Source organism: Podarcis vaucheri (genome assembly GCF_965113315.1).
Source record: "Podarcis vaucheri genome assembly, chromosome: 4".
In the NCBI taxonomy this organism is placed as follows: Eukaryota; Metazoa; Chordata; class Lepidosauria; order Squamata; family Lacertidae; genus Podarcis; species Podarcis vaucheri.
In genome coordinates, this window is record NC_138762.1 from 6,377,585 (window position 1) to 6,398,799 (window position 21,215).

General features: G+C 48.8%; 1 protein-coding gene across 6 annotated transcripts in view; it reads left to right on the forward strand.

Annotated features, from left to right (window-relative positions):
* Positions 1-21,215, forward strand: part of PDE2A (phosphodiesterase 2A) — a 394,356-nt gene that overhangs the window by 281,316 nt on the left and 91,825 nt on the right. For all 6 annotated transcript variants that reach the window (XM_082219118.1, XM_082219113.1, XM_082219115.1 and 3 more), the window contains one exon: positions 13,563-13,651. In XM_082219118.1, coding sequence (XP_082075244.1) covers positions 13,563-13,651 — 89 coding nt within the window. The remainder of the gene's footprint in view (positions 1-13,562; positions 13,652-21,215) is intronic.

The window sequence follows — 21,215 nt, forward strand, 5'->3', positions numbered from 1 at the left end:
ACAACCACAGCATCCAGTGGTGGCATTTTAAGTGACAATGAGCCGCAGCGGACCGGGCACTCATCACTTGTTTGCCACCTCAGTGGAACATGTTGTGTTTGAGGACGTAAAGGCAAAGAGTCAAGTGTTCATCTGTGGGAAATTGCAACTTCTCTAAACTAAAATCCCGTGGCTTTTCCTTTTCGGGGGTGCTTCACCTTGATAATTTTGGTTGCCCTTTTGTGAGCTTCCCCCAGCATTATGACCAGTGCCAGATTTACGTATAAGCTAAACTAGTTCTAGCTTAGGACCCCACTCTCTTGGGGGCCCCAAATAAATTAAAGGAAAGGAAAACTGGATGTACATTTCCAAAATATAAGATAAAAAACAAATAAAATAAAACCTACATACAGTGTCACATAGGGACGTGGGTGACGCTGTGGGTTAAACCACAGAGCCTAGGGTTTGCTGATCAGAAGGGTGGCGCTTCGAATCCCCGCGACGGGGTGAGCTCCCGTGGCTCGGTCCCTGCTCCTGCCAACCCAGCAGTTCAAAAGCATGTCAAAGTGCAAGTAGATAAATAGGTACTGCTCCAGCAGGAAAGTAAACGGTGTTTACGTGCGCTGCTCTTGTTTGCCAGAAGCGGCTTAGTCATGCTGGCCACATGACCCGGAAGCTGTACGCCGGCTCCCTCCGCCAGTAAATCGAGATGAGCGCCGCAACCTTAGAGTTGGTCATGACTGAACCTAATGGTCAGGGGTCCCTTTACCTTTACCTTACAGTATCAAATGGCTTTAAATACCTATTAGGTCCATAAATTACCATAGAGCATATATTCAACACAAAAAGCAGCACCAATTTGTTGCTGACAAAGGACAGCTGGACATAGAAAGGGCCGCATTACCTTCAGGAGCTGAGGGCCTCATCAAACCTCAATCCGGCCCTGGCTATGATGGAGTCCTTTCTGAGAGGAGGAGGTCAGGACAGGACACAATATGCCAAACGCAGTCGCGCCGTAGAATGGTGTAATCTACAGATTTGTATAACGACATTTTCCGCCTGTGGAATCATTTGGGTGGGAAATGACTGGTCTGGGCTGCTGTTGCATTTTCCTTCCTCACATGTCACACGGTAGAACAGCAGATTATAAATGGGGCTTCCATTCCTCAACTGGACAGGCAGAGCTTAGCTTTAATTAACCCTGCCTCCGTGCAGAAGGAGAGATTAACAGCTTCCCGAAACCTCTTCCAAGCCCTCTCATTTCATCGAGGCGGCGAAACAATGACCGGTTCTTTGAAGCTGGTCAACTGACGTGTCCGCCCACCATGCTCCCCTCCGGTGTGCATTGCGCAGATTGCAGAACCCATCATCAGACCGACTCCGAAAGGCGTCTGGGAGGGGAGAAGGTAGAAGAAAGCACCGATGGAGAAGGGAAGGAACTGGGAAGGGTTTCAAATCATAGAACTATAGTATTGCAGAGTTGGAACGGACCCCGAGGGTCATTGAGTCCAACCCCATGCAATGCAAGAATCTCTGGTGCCAAGATTTTGGTGACCTCTATAATAAACGGAAATCTGCCCTTATTCCCTTATGGGGGACACAAGAGCCCTTATGGAGTCCTTTGCAGGTTCTCCATCGGTCGGAGAAAAGAACAGAGGCCAACCAGAGAATATTGAGAAGCAAAGCAGCTAGTAAGCCTGATCTTTATGGAACTGTTGCAACAGGGTGCTCCCCTCACACACACAGGAGGGAGGAGGAACCCAGAACCAAGGTGTGCCCGCCCTTATATAGACATTTTCAATTGCCTGCCCTGGAGTCCAAGACCGCCCCCCAGATACATCATACCTACATCACAGAAAGGGCGGTCTACAACAGAAATCTGAGTGCGTTGTTTACTTCCTGTCTGGCAGGTTACCTGTTAATGCTTACTTGATTGGATAGGCTGGGGAGCCTGGCCAGTCTTTTGTAATGATAAATACTTCGTTCCTGAGCCAGGTCACAGGCTCACCCTATTCATACACAGGCATACCCTTAAGACAGGATTTGTGAAGGAAAAGACAATGGGGAGGCTTTTCCATTTTCCTTGACCTTGCAGAGAAATCATTTGGCCAGTTTGGGAGTCAAAAATGGTTTCAGGGCTGTTTTCGTGTGCTGCTTCAGACATAGACATGTGGTTTATATATTGATGTACGTGTTTGCTTGGAACATTTATAATATATATATATATATATATATATATATATATTTGCTTTCGTAGATTTTCACGGGTACAGGAATGCAGGTTTTGGTGTCTTCGGGTGTCTTCCCGTGTAAGAGTCGGGGTGTCTGTGCGACGTTTCGACGAGGTCTCACTCGTCATCTTCAGGCTGGTGCTTTCGGCTTCTTACAAGAAGCCGAAAGCACCAGCCTGAAGATGACGAGTGAGACCTCGTCGAAACGTCGCACAGACACCCCGACTCTTACACGGGAAGACACCCGAAGACACCAAAACCTGCATATATATATATATATATATGACCTTAATTTTTTTTATTTCACCTCCAAAGGAGGAATTTCCCTCTCCTTTCCCCCCGCCCCACAGCATATGTGGGACTATGAATGAGGGATGGGTTGAAGGGAGTGGCCCACAAGGGGGAGGTCTGTACAGATGTAAAGAGAGGCAGTGCAGTGCAGTGGTTTGAGTGTTGGACCAGGAACTTGGGGACCAGGGTTCAAATCCCCCACTTGGCCATGGTGATCTCACTGGGTGACCTTGGGCCACTCAAATGAGGACAAAATGGAGAGGAGGAGGAGGAGGAGAACTATGCCTTGCTCTCTTGAGCTCCTCAGAGGGAAGGTGAGATGTAAATGGAATAAATAAATGTTGGAGACCCTCTACCCTGGTCAGCAATAGTGGAGAGTCCAGTGCACAGTTGAAACAGACCCCAAGCATCATCCATCCCTTCATTGCAGGAACCGCAGCTAAACCATCCATGGCAGATGGCCACCCAACCTCTGTAAGAATAATGGAGGTTGGATGCAGGTGAGCTGTGCAGAAGCATGCTGGCAAGTATGCTCCGAGCAAGCTGCCGGCTAGCTCTGCCGAGGCTCCTTTTATTAGCAGAAGTCAGCAACTGGAAACAGTAGTGAAACCAGCCTGAACTTAACGTATTTCCATCTAAGCACATTTCCAGCATTAGCAAATACACGTGTCAGCAGGTGTTTCCTTCAGATGTTCCCCCCGATACTTGATTACATCTGCGTTCCTGGTCATGTTCCAGCCAAGCGTTATGTCTAGCAAACAAATTGTGAGAGAGAAGGAACAAGAAGAAGAGTTTGGATTTGATATCCCGCTTTATCACTACCCGAAGGAGTCTCAAAGCGGTTAACATTCTCCTTTCCCTTCCTCCCCCACAACAAACACTCTGTGAGGTGAGTGGGGCTGAGAGACTTCAGAGAAGTGTGACTGGCCCAAGGTCACCCAGCAGCTGCAGGTGGAGGAGCGGGGAAGCGAACCTGGTTCACCAGATTACGAGATTACCGCTCTTAACCACTACACCATGCTGGCTCAAAAGGTCAGGCGGGGGGAACCCTGTTTTCTAGCCAAGAAGGCAAAATGTCAGGGAAAGCAGGTGCAACACTCCTTGCCATACTGTTGCATGTCTGGTGCGAGGTTTGCTTTCGCAAAGCGGAGCGTTACCTCCACAAACCTCTGCTTAAAAACCTCCAAGGAAGGAGAGCCCACAACCTCCCCAGTGAGTTCATTCCACTGCAGAACAGCTTTCACTGTCAGAAAGTTCTTCCTCTTTAGTCGGGACCTCCTTTCTTGTAACTTGAAGCCCTTGTGTCACGGTCTGGTCTACGGGCGATCGAAGTCCCAGCTGAGGACATCGGGACCGGGGTTAAGATGGCGGGGTGGGAGCAGGAACCAGAGTCCAGAAGCCAGGGGTCTGAGGGTCAGGAAGCAGGGAGTCACGAAGTCAAGGGTCCAAGGGTCGAGAAGCAGGGAGTCAGGAAGCCGAGGTCCGAGGATCAGGAAGTAAGAAGCCAAACTCAGCAAGGCAGGAAGTGTGTTGCTGTGGCAAAGAGCCGAAGGGAAATGCTGACCTTATATCCTTTCCCGGCTCTTGCCACCAAGTGCTGTGAGTTACCAAGTGGCCTCACCTGTGCGGCCATGCCTTGCCTCTTGAGAACAAACTTAGGAAGGCCCCAGTCCTGCGAAGTCCTACTGGTCACAGGGCCTGACTCCTGCACACACTCCTGACACCTTGCTTCAAGTCCTCTATTCTTGAGAAGCAAAAAAAACAAGCTCGCTCCACCTTCCATGTGACAGCCCTTGAGATATTTGGAGATGGCTACCACCTCTCAGTCTTTTCCTCTCCAGATGAAACATACCCGACTCCTTCAGCTCTCTCTCATAAGCCTCATAAGGCTCAGTTTCCACCATGGTCACCCTCCTCTGTATACCTTCCCACCAACAAGCCACACGGATCCCAGTTTACCCGAGGGAGACCGTTCCACAGTCAAACAACTGTCAGAAAGTTTTTCCTGGTCCATACAGCTCAGTATTGTCTACACGGACTGGCAGCAGCTCTCTAGGGTTTCAGGCAAGGAGTCCCTCTTCCCAGCCTTTCCAGGAGATTCCAGCAGGACTTGAACCCAGGGCCTTCTGCTTGCAAAGGAGATCCTCTGCCGCTGAGGTTCTTAATCCTGCCACCCAATGGCAAAACATCACACAGCTGTGTTTCCTGGGTCGGATGGGAGTTGTAGTCCAAAAGGGCTGTGTTGGCCAGGGCTGATGGGAGTTGTAGTCCAAAACAGCTGGAGGGCACGAGGTTGGGGAAGAATGGCCTTTGCTCTTTTTCTCCCAGAGGTGCACAAAGATGTTTCTGTTCCCCTGAGGCCTTGGGAGTGTATTCTGCTGCCAGCGATGCTTCTTTGGAAACGGTTTTATCAAAGATGTTTAATTTGTAATAGTTCCCTTCTCCAATTTAATGCCATTTTGCAAGCTGCCTTGAGAACATCTGTCAAGAGGCAGTCTATAAATACTGCGAGCACATGAGTGAATAAGGGGAAAGCGCCAAAAATTAATAGTGGAAAGGGAGGCAGAGTATCTCTTCCCTTCTCAGATCTTTTAAGCTAATCTTTTGGAGAACAAGGTAAAAAAAAACCAAATCTGAAACTACTCAACTATTGGCTCACAAAATGCACTGCCCAGGAGTATTCTTGTGGCCTCTTGCCACAATAAGTCAAAAGGCACTGGTGGTGCCACAAACATCCTCTCTCCACTCCAGGGAAGTTCAGAGGTCCTTGGCAAAGGCCACACTCATCTACAGAGAGCATATTGCACCGATCCTGCCCCAACTGCACTGGCTGCCAATTAGTCTCCAGCCCCAATTCAAAGTGCTGGTTTTGAGCTATAAAGCCTTAAATGGCTCAGGATGGCAAGACCTCAAGGGCCGCGTCTTCCCATATGAACAGACTCAGACAATTCCAAAATTGCCCTCTGGTCCTGCTGCAACCCACTCCTAGCTCATCATAGAAGAGTTGGAAGGGAACCCAGTGGTCATCTAGTCCACACAGCCCAGACCACCCTGTAATGCAGAAATCATGGCTCAATAATCTCTGACAGGTGGCCATCCAACCTCAGTTTTAAAAGGTAAAGGTACCCCTGACCGTTAGGTCCAGTCGCGGACGACTCTGGGGTTGCGCGCTCATCTCGCTCTATAGGCCAAGGGAGCCGGCATTTGCCCGCAGACAGTTTTTCCAGGTCATGTGGCCAGCAGGACTAAGCCGCTTCTGGCGAACCAGAGCAGTGCAAGGATGCAGGTGGGATGCAGGTGGCGCTACGGTCTAAACCACAGAGCCTACGGCTTGCCGATCAGAAGGTCGGAAGTTCGAATCCCTGCGACTTGTTTGGTCCCAGCTCCTGCCAACCTAGCGGTTCGAAAGCACACCAAAGTGCAAGTAGATAAATAGGTACCGCTCCGGCGGGAAGGTAAACGGCGCTTCCGTGCGCTGCTCTGGTTTGCCAGAAGCGGCTTAGTCATGCTGGCCACATGACCCGGAAAAACTGTCTGTGGACAAACACCGGCTCCCTTGGCCTATAGAGCGAGCTGTTGCACTGTCAACGAGCTCTTGCCGCCAGAAAGTTTATCCTATACTTTAGCTAGAATCGCCTTTCTTATCATTTGACTCCATCGGTTCAGATCTTCCGCCCTGGAACAGCAGAACTTGCACCACCTTCCACTTTGCAGCCCTTTTGATATTAGAAGATGACACAGGTGTGGCCACTGACTGTGAAGGACAAGCCCTAAGCAGTGGGGTCTCCCGCTTCAATTGCAAAGGCGGCGACCTGGTTCAGCCTCCGCCTGTGCGCATCCCCCCAAATTGCCAGTCTCCCACCTGCTTAAAATCTTCCCCAGGTTCTCCCCGTCGGTGCCAACTGGGACTCTGGCATTGCGCCACTCGGATATCGTCTCCTCCTTCGGGAGGAGGCAGAGCGCCTCTTCTGTAATGAGCTTCATTGAGCGTGAAATTGAGCGGAAGTCCTTGTCAGCTCCCAAATAAATCAATGGTTCAGATAAATATAGGCAAGAGATGCAGCCGCGTTCCTCAGAAAGATGTAGTGCCGTCGCCGTCATTTAAGCACGCTGCCCTGGAGGTTGTTAGACGACGACAGCGGCAATTGATAAAGCACTTCAGGGAGGTTTAGAGTCTTTTCTTGCAATCCTAACAACAGCCCTGTAAGGTGGGTCAATATTATTAATCCCCATGGGGTGTGTGGGGGATGAGAATGTCAGAAGTGTCTGCTGGATAAAGCTGATGCAGAGCAAAGTAAATGTGACTGGAAGCCACAGAAAGCCCTCTTCTCCTCCATCAATTTGTCCAATCCTCTTTTAAAGACTCCCAGGTTGGTGGCCATCACTGCCTCCTGTGGCAGGGAGTTCCATAGTCTATGCACAAAGAAGTCGTTCCTTTTATGTGTCCCGAATCTAAAAATAAAAATAAAAATAAATTTATTATTTATACCCTGCCCATCCGACTGGGTTTCCCCAGCCACTCTGGGCTGCTTCCAACAGAATATTAAAATACAATAACCTATTAAACATTAAAAGCTTCCCTGAACAGGGCTGCCTTCAGATGTCTTCTAAAAGTCTGGCAGTTGTTTTTCTCTTTAATATCTGATGGGAGGGTGTTCCACAAGGAGGGCGCCACCACTGAGAAGGCCCTGTGCCTGGTTCCCTGTAACTTGACTTCTCGCATGGAGGGAACCGCCAGAAGGCCCTCGGAGCTGGACCTCAGTGTCCAGGCTGAATGATGGGGGTGTCACCTCACACCCAGGTACCCTGGCTACCTTCCAAACCTCCAGTCTCTGTTCACATCTCAGGGCAAGTGGGGAGGACAGTTCTCCCAAATTGCCAGTGGTTCTCCATGGCCCTCTCTTGTTTCTTAATGTACAGTGGTACCTCGGGTTAAGAACTTAATTCGTTCTGGAGGTCTGTTCTTAACCTGAAACTGTTCTTAACCTGAAACACCACTTTAGCTAATGGGGCCTCCTGCTGCCGCTGCGCAATTTCTGTTCTCATCCTGAAGCAAAGTTCTTAACCCGAGGTAATATTTCTGGGTTAGTGGAGTCTGTAACCTGAAGCATATGTAACCTGAAGCGTATGTAACCCGAGGTACCACTGTATCTTGGCCAGGTCATTTTGCATAGGCTAACCCAGGAATTCCTTCAACCTGTATTTCTCCCTTCACACCCCAAATAATCAAAATCCTACTATTTATTAATTTCTAGGGCTTAGCCCCCATCCCACCCCCCAGAAATCTTAAACAAAAAGATCAAAACTGGTTCCCAGAGTGCAGCATGGCTCATTTGCTAGAGAAATTTGGAGAGATCTTCTTTTTAATAACACATTTCTTCTCTGTTGCTCTGCCTGGGCTATCCAGCAGGTGTTGAAGAATCCTTTTAGCCTTATTTAGCTTTTTCCCTTTCGTTGCAATACTTCAGTTGCAAGACAGTGAAAAGAAAGGCTCTCGTGGCAATTGCCAATCGATACATGAAACATTTAAAAAATCGTGGGGGGAAACCATCTGAAACAAAGCGCAGTTGTTTTTAAGGCATACGCTGCAAAGTTCATCTATCAAAGTAAAGGCCTTTCAGAAAAGGGACATTTGTGCTATTATTTTCACTGACACAAATCACAAAGCCCAGAGACGCTGCTTTTCACTCTGGTGATGCTCCAGGAACAGTCAATGTCTGTGTGTCACACACAAACTGCAAGAAGAATGTTGTCCCTACTCTCAAAGGACCTGGGTTCCTGCTTAGGCCATTTATTAGTTTAAAAAGACAGCTGTGCTGCTTTTTGAAGATTGCAACATGGTGTGAGATCCATAAAATTCGCCAAGGTGGTTAATACAATAAGATTACCTGGAGTCCTGTGTCCAGTTCTGGGTGCCACAATTTAAGAAGGATGCTGACAAGCTGGAAGTGAAGCACGTGAACGTAAGCAGGTACTCGCTTGGCGTTAATAAGGATCAGGCAGACGCAGCAATGGAAAATAAGAAGGTGAAGTTTATTGCCAGGCAATAAGGACCCAGTTTGGAATCTCTTCCAAAAGGGACCCCGATTGACAGAAATCCAGAGGTCTTTATACCTGAGCAGATCACAGCAAATCATAGATTAGAAGACAACCATGAGGCAGTCACGATATTGCCAGCGAAAATTAGCCAATTAGTGAGCTTCTTGCCATGCTTCCAGCTCCTGGTCAAGCACAGAGTTCTAGTTCTGCTTTCCGCTGCTTGCAGTGACGCTCTGTCTAACCTCTCCCCTAGTTATGACAGGACAGGGAGTATTGGAGAATTTGTGGTTTAGCTCTTCCTGTTCCAGTGGACTAATTTAGCCTGTATCTGAGGGGATTTTGTACCAGTGTCTCTGATTCACGTCTTCCCCTTCTCCAGGGTACACGGATGTTTGTAGGGGAAAGGTCGGCTCCTAATTTTGCTGTTCCAAGCAGTTTGCAGTTAGCTAAGGCACAGCTTCCCTTTGATTCAAAATGGATTATACAATACTGTAAGCCCTGATTATGTGTGAGCATATATGAATATATTGATTACTGATAACTGATTATATGAATTGCATAAGGGTAGCCCTTCTTCCTTGCCACCAAGAAGATCAGGGGTCTGGAAAAACCAAGCCTGATGAGGAACGGTTGAAGGAGCTGGGTATGTCTAGCCTGGGAAAGAGGATATATGATACAGTAGCAAGCTTGCTTTCTCCTGCTCTGGAGGGTAGGACTCGAACCCATGGCTTTAAGGAGATTCGGACTAAGCATCTGGAAGAACTTTCTGAGGGTAAGAGCTGTCCAACAGTGGAACAGTCTCCCTTGGAAGATGGTGGACTCTCCTTCATTGAAGGTATTAATGGCCATCTGTCAGGGATTTTCTATCTGTGATTCCTGCATTGCAGCGGGGTTGGACTAGATGGCCCTTGGAGGTCCCTCCTGATTCTACAATTCTAGGACGGCATGAGGCGGTAGCAGTAACTGCATTTTTAAAAAAATTCTTCTGGAATGTTTTACTTGTTGTCATAAACCGCTTTGTAGGCATGTTTGCCTGAAAAGTGTTATACAGATAGGATAATAATAATACAGTGGTACCTCTGGTTACGTACTTAATTCGTTCCGGAGGTCCGTTCTTAACCTGAAACTGTTCATAACCTGAAGCACCACTTTAGCTAATGGGGCCTCCTGCTGCCGCCGCACCACCGCTGCATGATTTCTGTTCTCATCCTGAAGCAAAGTTCTTAACCTGAGGTACTATTTCTGGGTTAGCGGAGTCTGTAACCTGAAGCGTATGTAACCTGATGCGTATGTAACCCGAGGTACCACTGTAATAATAATAATAATAATTTATTATTTATACCTCGCCCATCTGGCTGGGCTTCCCCAGCCACTCTGGGCAGCTTCCAACCGAATATTAAAAACAATACAGGGTCAGACATTAACAACTGCCCTAAACAGGGCTGCCTTCAGTTGTCTTTTAAAAGTAAAATAGTTGTTTATTGCCTTGACATCTGGTAGGAGGGTGTTTCACAGGGCGGGTGCCACTACCGAGAAGGCCTTCTGCCTGGTTCCCTGTAACCTCCCTTCTCGCAGGGAGGGAACCACTAGAAGGCCCTCGGAGCTGGACCTCAGGGCTGGACAATGGGGGTGGAGACGCTCCTTCAGGTATACAGGACCGAGGCCATTTAGGGCTTTCAAGGTCAGCACCAACACCTTAAATTGTGATCGGAAACGTACTGGGAGCCAATGTAGGTCTTTCAAGACCAGTGTTATATGGTCTCAGCAGCCACTCCCAGTCACCAGTCTAGATGCCACATTCTGGATTAGTTGTAGTTTCTGGGTCACCTTCAAAGGTAGCCCCACATAAAACGCATTGCAGTAGTCCAACCGGGAGATAACTAGAGCTTGCACCACTCTGGCAAGACAGTCTGTGGGCAGGGAGGGTCTCATCCTGCGTACCAGTTGGAGCTGATAAGGTCTGTATAGTTAAAGCTCTGGTTTTCCCAGTAGTGATGTATGGAAGTGAGAGCTGGACCATAAAGAAGGCTGATCGCTGAAGAATAGATGCTTTTGAATTCTGGTGCTGGAGGAGACTCTTGAGAGTCCCATGGACTGCAAGAAGACCAAACCTCTCCATTCTTAAGGAAATCAGCCCTGAGTGCTCACTGGAAGGACAGATCGTGAAGCTGAGGCTCCAATACTTTGGCCACCTCATGAGAAGAGAAGACTCCCTGGAAAAGCCCCTGATGTTGGGAAAGATGGAGGGCATAAGGAGAAGGGGACGGCAGAGGATGAGATGGTGGGACAGTGTTCTCGAAGCTACCAGCATGAGTCTGACCAAACTGTGGGAGGTAGTCGAAGACAGGAGTGCCTGGCGTGCTCTGGTCCAGGGGGTCACGAAGAGTCAGACATGACTAAATGACTAAACAACAGCAATGCATGTTTGCCTGAAAAGTGTTATACAGATAGGAGAAATAAATATCTGTATAATATGATGTTTATTTCTGCTCAGTCCCATGGGGCTTATGCCGGTTGGGCTGGGAGAGAGCCCTGCCTGAAATCCCAGGGAGCTGCTGCCAGTCCGTGTAGACAGTATTAAGCTAGATGGACCAAGATCCTGATGCTCCGATCCTGAGCAATCTCCACCTCCTCTACCCCCGGCATGGCAGCATCACGTCCACTGCCTCCTTCCCACCCAGCCTCCAATGCTCGGCTTTGCTGCTCCCCTGCCGCAAAGTGCCCGTCTCCATGGCCAAATTAAGCACAGCTTCATTACGGACGTTACTATTACAGGTGGAGAGCGAGCAATTTGCAGGCGCTGCTCTGCCTGGAGGGAGACTGCCAAACCCTTCATTTGTCTGGAAGGGGTGATTTAGACAAATCAGGGCCTCGGAGATCGGGAACAGCTGAGGCGGAACAAAACAGAGGGCATGTTTCTGTGGCACCAGGACGTCAAATCACTCAGCGGCGACTGCATTATTTCCGATATTAGCTAAAGATAATAGCTCCGCGTCCCACTCAACTGGCATGAATTGCGCTTACTGACTTCAGAATGCCTCTCTGCCTCGTTGCCTCCAGCAGGCCTGGAGTTGTGGGCTTGGGGACCCCATCTGCCCAAAGCTATGGTGCAGCGATGTGCATCACCCATGGGCATACACAAGGGATGCGGGTGGCTCTGTGGTCTAAACCACCGAGCCTCTTGGGCTTGCCGATTGGAAGGTTGGCGGTTTGAATCCCCGCGTCGGGGTGAGCTCCCATTGCTCAGTCCCAGCTAATGCCAACCTAGCAGTTTGAAAGCACACCAGTGCAAGTAGATAAACAGGTACCACTGTGGTGAGAAGGTAAATGGCGTTTCCATGAGCTCTGGCTTCCATACCAGTGGTATAGTTCTGCTGCCCACATGACCCAGGAAGCTGTCTGCAGAAAAACGCTGGCTCCCTCAACCTGAAAACAAGATGAGCGCCACAACCCCATAGTCGCCTTTGACTGGACTTAACTGTCCAGGGGTAACAGTAACAACCTTCTTTTAAAGCCATCTAAGTTGGTGGCGCTGTGGGTTAAACCACAGGGCCTTGGGCTTGCCAATCAGAAGGTCGGTGCTTAGAATCCCTGCGACAGGGTGAGCCCCCATTGCTCAGTCCCAGCTCCTGCCAACCTAGCGGTTCAGAAACATGCCAGTGCAAGTAGATAAATAGGTACCACTGTGGCGGGAAGAACTTCCTGAGAGTAAGAGCTATTTCAAAGTGGAACAGGTTGTGGACTCCACTTCTTTGGAGGTTTTTAAGCAGAGGTTGCCATGGGTACTTTAGCTGAGATCCTTGCATTGCAGAGGGTTGGACCAGATGGTCTCATGGGGTTCCGTTCAATTTTAAAATTCTTCAATTTTATGTCACAGAGATGGCATTGCTTCTGGGGTGCCCAGCATCTTCTGGCCACACCCTGGACCAGGCATAGGCAAATTCAGCCCTTCAGATGTTTTTTGGGACTACAATTCCCATCATCCCTGACCTCTGGCCCTGTTAGCTAGAGATCATGGGAGTTGTAGTCCCAAAACATCTGGAGGGCTGAGTTTGCCTATGCTTGCCCTGGACCATTAGGATTTTAGAATTGTGCAATTGGAAGGGGCCTCTGTTTAGGGAAGCTTTTAATGTTTGAAGTTTTATTCTGTTTTTAGTGTTCCGTTGGGAGCCGCCCAGAGTGGCTGGCAAAACCCAGCCAGATGTGTGGGGTATAAATATTCTTATTACCTCAAGTGTCATCCAGTCCAACCCCCGGCAATTCCCAAATTTGTTTTGGGGAAAATGATTTTCATCTGCAGTAGAAAACAATGCAATCGAATAAGAAGAGAGGGAGGTAGAAGAGCCAGTCCGCCAAGAGAACAGCCACACCAGCCCATTCAGCTAAGCCCCCCCTGAAGAGGATTTAATTGTGAGGCTCCTCAGTGGTGAAGACATTGGGAGACAATTAGCAGCAAAATAGTATTAATCTGTTCCGGGAGGTTGCAAGACGCTGGCTACCTGGGGCATGGGGTGGGGTGGAGGCACGCAGGAAGTTGGGTTTTTATTCCGGAAAGCTGTGCCAACAGTGCCTGGGTACTGTGGCCTGTCGCCTGCCCTCCACAATCCCCCTCTTCTCTCGGCGCTAATGGCCTGGCGTCTCCTGGGCGCCTTTGCCAGCCTCCCTGACACACTTAATAGGCTCAAGCGGATGTCCAAATCAGAGTTAATTGGAGCCAGAAGCAGCGCTGTTTCATCTTGGGAAAAGCAGCCAGCTCCTTTTTCGGGCGCCCAAGCTTCATGTGGGTCTCGGATTCTGACGAGGCACTGCAAATCCTCCATTGGGTGCTGCGTGATGACATCCTTATGTTTTTATTTATATAGGAAGATAGGGCTCCTTCTGATGTTCTGGTGCCAAGCTGTACTGGGCTTTATTCACCCAAACCAGCACCATGAATTTAGCCCAGTAGCTAATTGATAGTCGCTGTGACTTATTCTGCAGTGGCTTAACATGGCATAACAATCTGTGCTCTTTAACCCTCAGGAAAGAGTGTATGTCTACCTCCTGGACGGGGAAACCCGGCTGACGTGCAACGACCCACCCCATGAGTTGCCACAGGAAGGAAAGCTTGGGTAAGCTGTATCATCTCTATGTGGGGGGGGGGGCGGATTTCATATAAAGAGATCTCAGTGTAACACCAGCATTACCATCTTCTGCAAGAGTTGTGCTATAAAGAATGTGATACTGATTTTATTAGTCGAGAAAGAGAGTGCATCGGCTGTAACGTTCTTATTATTTCCCCATCTATTAATATACTACAGATATAGTCCTAGTGGTGCAGCAATGAAACCGCTAGCATATTGGCAAAGTTAGTTGGCTCTGTTGGGACGCGGGTGACGCTGTGGGTTAAACCACAAAGCCAAGGACTTGTCGAACAGAAGGTCGGTGGTTCGAATCCCCGCAATGACGGGGTGAGCTCCCATTGCTGGGTCCCTGCTCCTGCCAACCTAGCAGTTCAAAAGCACGTCAAAGTGGAAGTAGATAAATAGGCACCGCTCCGGTGGGAAGGTAAACGGCGTTTCCGTGCACTGCTCTGGTTCGCCAGAAGGTGCTTAGTCATGCTGGCCACATGACCCGGAAGCTGTACGCCGGCTCCCTTGGCCAGTAAAGCGAGATGAGCGCCGCAACCCCAGAGTCGGTCGCAACTGGACCTTATGTTCATGGGTCCCTTTACCTTTACCTTTAAGCTGGCTCTGGTATGGTTTCAAAGTGGAGGGGGGACAGCGTGTTGAGATCCCTGCATTGCAGGGGGTTGGACTAGATGACCTGTGGGGTCCTTCCAACACTACAATTCTATGATTCTATGATTGCACTCTAATACAAAAAAAATCCCCAACAACTTCAGCCCATTTGCTGTCTTCTTTCCTCTCGGTCTTAACGTGAACATGCCAGTCTGATCACTCTCAAATTTCCTTTCACAAAGCCTTTTGCTTTTCACAAGCTCACTCAGCCACAGCTGTGTCAGTCAAATTCACAACAGCTAATTTCCTGGTGGTGGTTTCTGATTTACCTTTTATTTATTTATTTATTTATTTATTATTTTTACAAATTGGAATTGCAGGGTGGGTGCCACAGACTACACACTTCTGTACTCCAGGTCAGGGAAAGGGCATTTTTCTTGAAGGCTATGCATACTGAGCAGAGAGAATTCTCCATATTGACTGGAGAATGTACAATAGCCAAACACGGTGCAGGTGTTTGCGTGGCGTCACAGGTGCTAGCCAATTGGCGTCCTTCACAGCTGGGTCTTGCAGCGGATTTGAAGAACCTGTTTATTTTTAGCTTGACCCTGGTGAGGGGAAAAATTACATGTCCATTGAAGGGTGTGGTGGTTCCAAACCTGCTCCTCCGCTGTAACTGTTAAATCTGTTTTTGTCCAAACGTTATTGAGAGTCTTTATTATTTTTATTAAAAATAAGAGGTTTTGTGTTTCTGCTAGAAAGAGGAAAGGATGCAAAGCTGCCCATAATGATTCCAAATCACCCTGCTTTATCTGCAGCCGCCTGTCTATCACTTGCAAATCAACTTGCCACCGTCAACAAACCAGTTATGGGGAAGGCGATTGCTCTCCCTCTGCAAAAATAACTTGTTATCTGAGTTACGATTCACTCGACTGCGGCATGTTCTCCTGGTCCCATCTGGACTATAAAGTGCATCCACTTCAGTGACCTCACAGAGATAGATAGATGCACATAAAGGCACTCTCGCTGTGTGCATACAAGATACGGAGCTTTATAACCCTTCGCTAAAGCCTGCCAAGAACAGGCCAAGGGTCTGTTCAACCGAAGCACAATATGCAGTCTTCTTGGTCAAAGCCACTGCAGGTTGAGGGCAGCCTTCTCAGGTAGCTATTGATTTCATTTACTTATTTTACTAATACCCTAACTTTCCTCCAAGGGATGCGGGTGGCGCTGTGGTCTAAACTACTGAGCCTAGGGCTTGGCGATCAGAAGGTCGGCGGTTCGAATCCCCGCGGCGGGGTGAGCTCCTGTTGCTCGGTCCCTGCTCCTGCCAACCTAGCAATTCGAAAGCACCTCAAAGTGCAAGTAGATAAATAGGTACCGCTCCAGCGGGAAGGTAAACGGCATTTCTGTGCGCTGCTCTGGTTCACCAGAAGTGGGTTAGTCATGCTGGCCACATGACCCGGAAAAAAATGTCTGCGTACAAACATCGGCTCCCTTGGCCAGTACAGCGAGATGAGCGACGCAACCCCAGAGTCGTTCGCAACTGGACTTAACTGTCAGGGGTCCTTTACCTTTACCTTTCCTCCAATGAGCTCAAAGGGGCGTGCACAGTTTTCATGTTCCCCATTTCGCCCTCACAACAACACTGCGAGGTATGCTAAGCTGGGAGGCAGCCACTGTGACCTAAGGTCACCCAGTGCGATTCAAGCAACCGAGTGGAGATTTGAACCCTGGTCTCCCAGGCCTTAGACTGACACTTTTAACTATTGCACCACCACTGAGACCAGAAAGCAAGAGGAATTGATGGATGGATTGATTGGTTGATTGATTGATTGATTGATGGACTGATTGATTGATTGATTGATTATATTTCTATGCCGCTTTTCATTCAGATGATTCCCAAAGCGCCTTACAATTGCTTAGTTGGTTAGAGTGCGATTATGACATATTCCCGCATTGCAGGGAATTGGATTAGATGGTTTTCTTCCAACTCTTGTGATTCTATGAGAAATAACAGGTAGAACATAATAGGGCATCACAAATCATATAGAATAATTAACAAATCACCGGTAAAACAATTGCAATCTATAAGCCACTGCAAAAAAAAGCAACAACTAAAAAATGAGCTAAATGTCACAATTAAAGCAAAAGCCTTATTATATGATTAACAAATCAAGACTGCATTTACGATCGTCGAAACAATAATTAACAGCATTAGCAAAATAGCAACCAAAAGACCATACTCTCCACACCCCCGAGACTCAAAATCTTTTATTCTATTTCACTCATTAAACTACATATACAGCTACTGCCTGCTCAGCTGCCCTGCTCTATTGCACTGACTGTGGGACTAGGACAGAAAGGAGAAATCTAAGAGCTAAAATCTCCCCGAGGAGGTTTAGAGAACGCTTTCCCAGTTTGGCACCCTCCAGCTGCTTTGAGCTATAATTCCCACCAGCGCCAGCATCCTGTAGCGCTGCATCAACTACAGTTCCTAAATGGCCAGAGGCGGCTGTTCTGCTTCTCCCTCCTTACTGCCAGCCCTTTTTGGTGCGCTTGCGGCTACTCGGCTGCAACCCGACAGCCAGTCTGGGAGAGGTGCCAGTTGCCAGCGGCAGATTAATGCCCTCCCCAGGCTGTTTACAGCCCCTGGCTGTTATCTACTGCAAACAAGTCAGCGGCAGGCGGACAAATCGTTTTCCGTGGATATTGCTCTGCTGCCTCAGAGTGCCAGAGGATAAGACGGCCTCCGTCGGCCAGGAGTCAGCCTCCCCACACCCAGCCCCTTTGCAGCTCTCGGACTGGCACACTGGGCTCCGGGAGGCTCTCGTGAGATCGTAGAATTATAGAATTGTAGAGTTGCAAAGGGACCCCCGAGGGTCAACCAGTCCAGCCCCCTGCAATGCAGGGATCTCAACTGAAGCATCCATGACAGGTGGCCATCCAACCTCTGCTTAAAAACATCCAGGGAATCCCATGAGATCTCGGCTGGTCCTATGAGATGTTGTGAGAGCCTTCCAGAGCCTCTTAAGCAAGGAGGAGGAAAAGCTCTCTGCCTTGCATAGGGTGGGAGACCTTTCCAGTGCAGCAGGTTAAGAAAGCTAAGGTTGCTTGGATGGGGCGGTTCCAAGGGGGTTGGTTCGAGGATGTAAGCCCCACGCCAGTTGCAAATCGACCGTATAAACAGACAAGCAGTGCTCAACTTAGAGCAGGGGTCGGCAAGGTTCCCTCATAAGGCTTGGTTTCCTAAGACTTGAGGGCGTCTTTTGTTAGAATCACAGAATTGTAGATTTGGAAGGGGTCCCACGGGTCATCCAGCCCAACCCCCTGCAATGTAGGTTAAAATCTGCAGCCCAGCTAAGTCAGTTTGCTCCTAGCTGCCCTTAGAATCATAGAATCCTAGAATCATAGAGTTGGAAGAGACGGGCCATCGAGTCCAACCCCCTGCCAAGCAGGAAACACCACCAGAGCACTCCTGACATATGGTTGTCAAGCCTCTGCTTAAAGACCTCCAAAGTAGGAGACTCCACCACACTCCTTGGCAGCAAATTCCACTGTCGAACAGCTCTTACTGTCAGGAAGTTCTTCCTAATGTTTAGGTGGAATCTTCTTTCTTGTAGTTTGGATCCATTGCTCCATGTCCGCTTCTCTGGAGCAGTAGAAAACAACCTTTCTCCCTTTCTCCCATGACCCTTGGTCATGAGGGTCCCAGAGCCTCCTTGCCTGGGCAAGCAGAAACTCCCCGCTTGGGGAAGAACTGCTTGATAAGCCGAGCAAACCGATTCCTATAACCACACACTGCCTGGCAGGATCAGGGAACATGAATGTTGGCTATGCTGCAGCGCCACCGCTGCATATGGCCGGCAGGTGGTACTGCAACCACCAGCTTCGGAGGGATCAGATGATGGAAGGAGCCCACCTAAGTCTCACTGGCCTTATAAAAGCTGCCAGTTGCCCTGGCACCTTGGTGCAAGCGGCACCATCTCTCCGTTGCAGGATGAGATTCCAGGGCCGCCAGCCCAAATGGGAGCAAACAACTTAGCTGGCTAATGAATTGCTCTTAAAGGAATGGTGAACGGCCATCCCTTGACGGAGGCATTGCACTGGGGCACGGCTGCAGGAGTGATTTTAACAGTCCTTCAGTTGCACAGCCGCTATTCCGGTGGCAAATGTTTGCTTATCAGGACACTTCTTGTGCTTTTATAGCCTTGCACACACGGGAGCTGCCGGAGGTTTATGGCCTGCTATTCATTTTAAGGTCTGTTTGCTCATAGGGACTTTCAGCACTTTTTTTCTGGAGATAGCAGATGAGGCGGGGGGGGGGGGGCGAGAGGAGCTCGCTTCTTCACCCTTTCTTGGCACCTGGATGAAACTGCTCCCCCCATTTCAGGGACGGCTTCTTTTGCAAAAGATGTTCGAGTCATCTCAGTTAAGATAATCAGGAAGCTGCATTGTACTAAATCAAACCTTTAGACCACTTAGTTCAGAACTGCCTGCTCTGACCGGCAGCATCTGTGCAGGCTTTGGGGGCCTTTCCACTCTACCTGGAGTTGCCACTGGAGGCCAGACTGAGACTATCTGCCTGCAAGGTGGATGCTATCTCATCCAGCCATGGCCCCTCCTCTGCCCCAGGGAGTTGCCCTCTGTGAGTCAGACCTTTGGTCCACTTAGCTCAGTATTGTCTACACTGACTGGCAGAAGCTCTCACAGAATCATAGATTTGGAAGGGACCACAAGCGTCATCTAGTCCAACCCCCTTCAAGGCAGGAATCTCAGCTAAAGCATCCATGGCAGATGGCCGTCCGATCTCTGCTTAAAAGTCTCCAAGGAGCAAGAGTCCACCAGCTTCCAAAGGAGACTGTTCCACTGCCAAACAATTCTTGCTGTCAGAAAGCTCTTCCTGATGTTTAGTTGGAATCTCCTTTCTTGTAACTTGAAGCCATGGGTTCGAGTCCTACCTTCCAGAGCAGGAGAAAACAAGCTTGTTCCCTCCTCCATGTGAAAGGCCTTCAGATATTTGAAGATGGCTATCTCCTCTCTGCCAAAGAATGCTCCAACTACCGCACAATTGCACTCATTTCACACGCTAGCAAGGTTATGCTTAAAATTCTACAAGGAAGACTCAAGCAGTATGTGGACCGAGAACTCCCAGAAGTGCAAGCTGGATTTAGAAGAGGCAGAGGAACCAGAGACCAAATTGCAAACATGCGCTGGATTATGGAGAAAGCCAGAGAGTTCCAGAAAGACATCTACTTCTGCTTCATTGACTATGCAAAAGCCTTTGACTGTGTTGACCACAGCAAACTATGGCAAGTTCTTAAAGAAATGGGAGTGCCTGATCACCTCATCTGTCTCCTGAGAAATCTCTATGTGGGACAAGAAGCTACAGTTAGAACTGGATATGGAACAACTGACTGGTTCCAAATTGGGAAAGGAGTACGGCAAGGCTGTATATTGTCTCCCTGCTTATTTAACTTATATGCAGAATTCATCATGCGAAAGGCTGGGCTGGATGAATCCCAAGCCGGAATTAAGATTGCCGGAAGAAATATCAACAACCTCAGATATGCAGATGACACAACCTTGATGGCAGAAAGTGAAGAGGAATTAAAGAACCTTTTAATGAGGGTGAAAGAGGAGAGCGCAAAATATGGTCTGAAGCTCAACATCAAAAAAACGAAGATCATGGCCACTGGTCCCATCATCTCCTGGCAAATAGAAGGGGAAGAAATGGAGGCAGTGAGAGATTTTACTTTCTTGGGCTCCATGATCACTGCAGATGGTGGCAGCAGTCACGAAATTGAAAGACGCCTGCTCCTTGGGAGAAAGGCGATGGCAAACCTAGACAGCATCTTAAAAAGCAGAGACATCACCTTGCGAACAAAGGTCCGTATACTTAAAGCTATGGTTTTCCCAGTAGTGATGTATGGAAGTGAGAGCTGGACCATAAAGAAGGCTGATCGCCGAAGAATTGATGCTTTTGAATTATGGTGCTGGAGGAGACTCTTGAGAGTCCCATGGACTGCAAGAAGATCAAACCTCTCCATTCTGAAGGAAATCAGCCCTGAGCGCTCACTGGAAGGACAGATCGTGAAGCTGAGGCTGCAATACTTTGGCCACCTCATGAGAAGAGAAGACTCCCTGGAAAAGACCCTGATGTTGGGAAAGATGAAGGGCACAAGGAGAAGGGGACGACAGAGAATGAGATGGTTGGATGGTGTTCTTGAAGCTACCAGCATGAGTCTGATCAAACTGCGGGAGGCAGTGGAGGACAGAAGTGCCTGGCGTGCTCTGGTCCATGGGGTCACGAAGAGTCGGACACGGCTAAACGACTAAACAACAACAATCTCCTCTCAGCCTCCTCTTTCCCAGGCTTAACCTCCCCAGCTCCTTCAACCGTTCCTCATACGGCTTGCCTTCCAGACCCTTGATCATCCTGGTCTCTCTCCTCTGCACACCTTCCAGCTTCTCAACATCCTTCTTAATGTGGTGCCCAGAACTGGACACAGGACTCCAGGTGTGGTCTGACCAAGACAGAACAGATAGAGTGGGACCATGACTTCCCTTGAGAGGGACATTAGACTTCTGTTGATGCAGCCTAGAATGGCACTAGCTTTTTTGCTGCTGCATCACACTGTGGACTCATGTTCAGCCTGTGGTCTACCAAGATCCCTAGATCCTTTCCACATGTACTGCTAGTAAGCCAGGTGTCCCCCGTCCTATATTTGTGCAGCTGGTTCTTCCTGCCTAGATGCCTTCAGGGTTTTGGACCTGGGACTTTCCCAGCCCTACATAGAAAAGTCATTTGGGACTGAACCTGGGACCTTCTGAAGAAGAGTTTGGATTTGATACCCCGCTTTATCACTACCCGAAGGAGTCTCAAAGCGGCTCACAATCTCCTTTCCCTTCCTCCCCCACAACAAACACTCTGTGGGGTGAGTGGGGCTGAGAG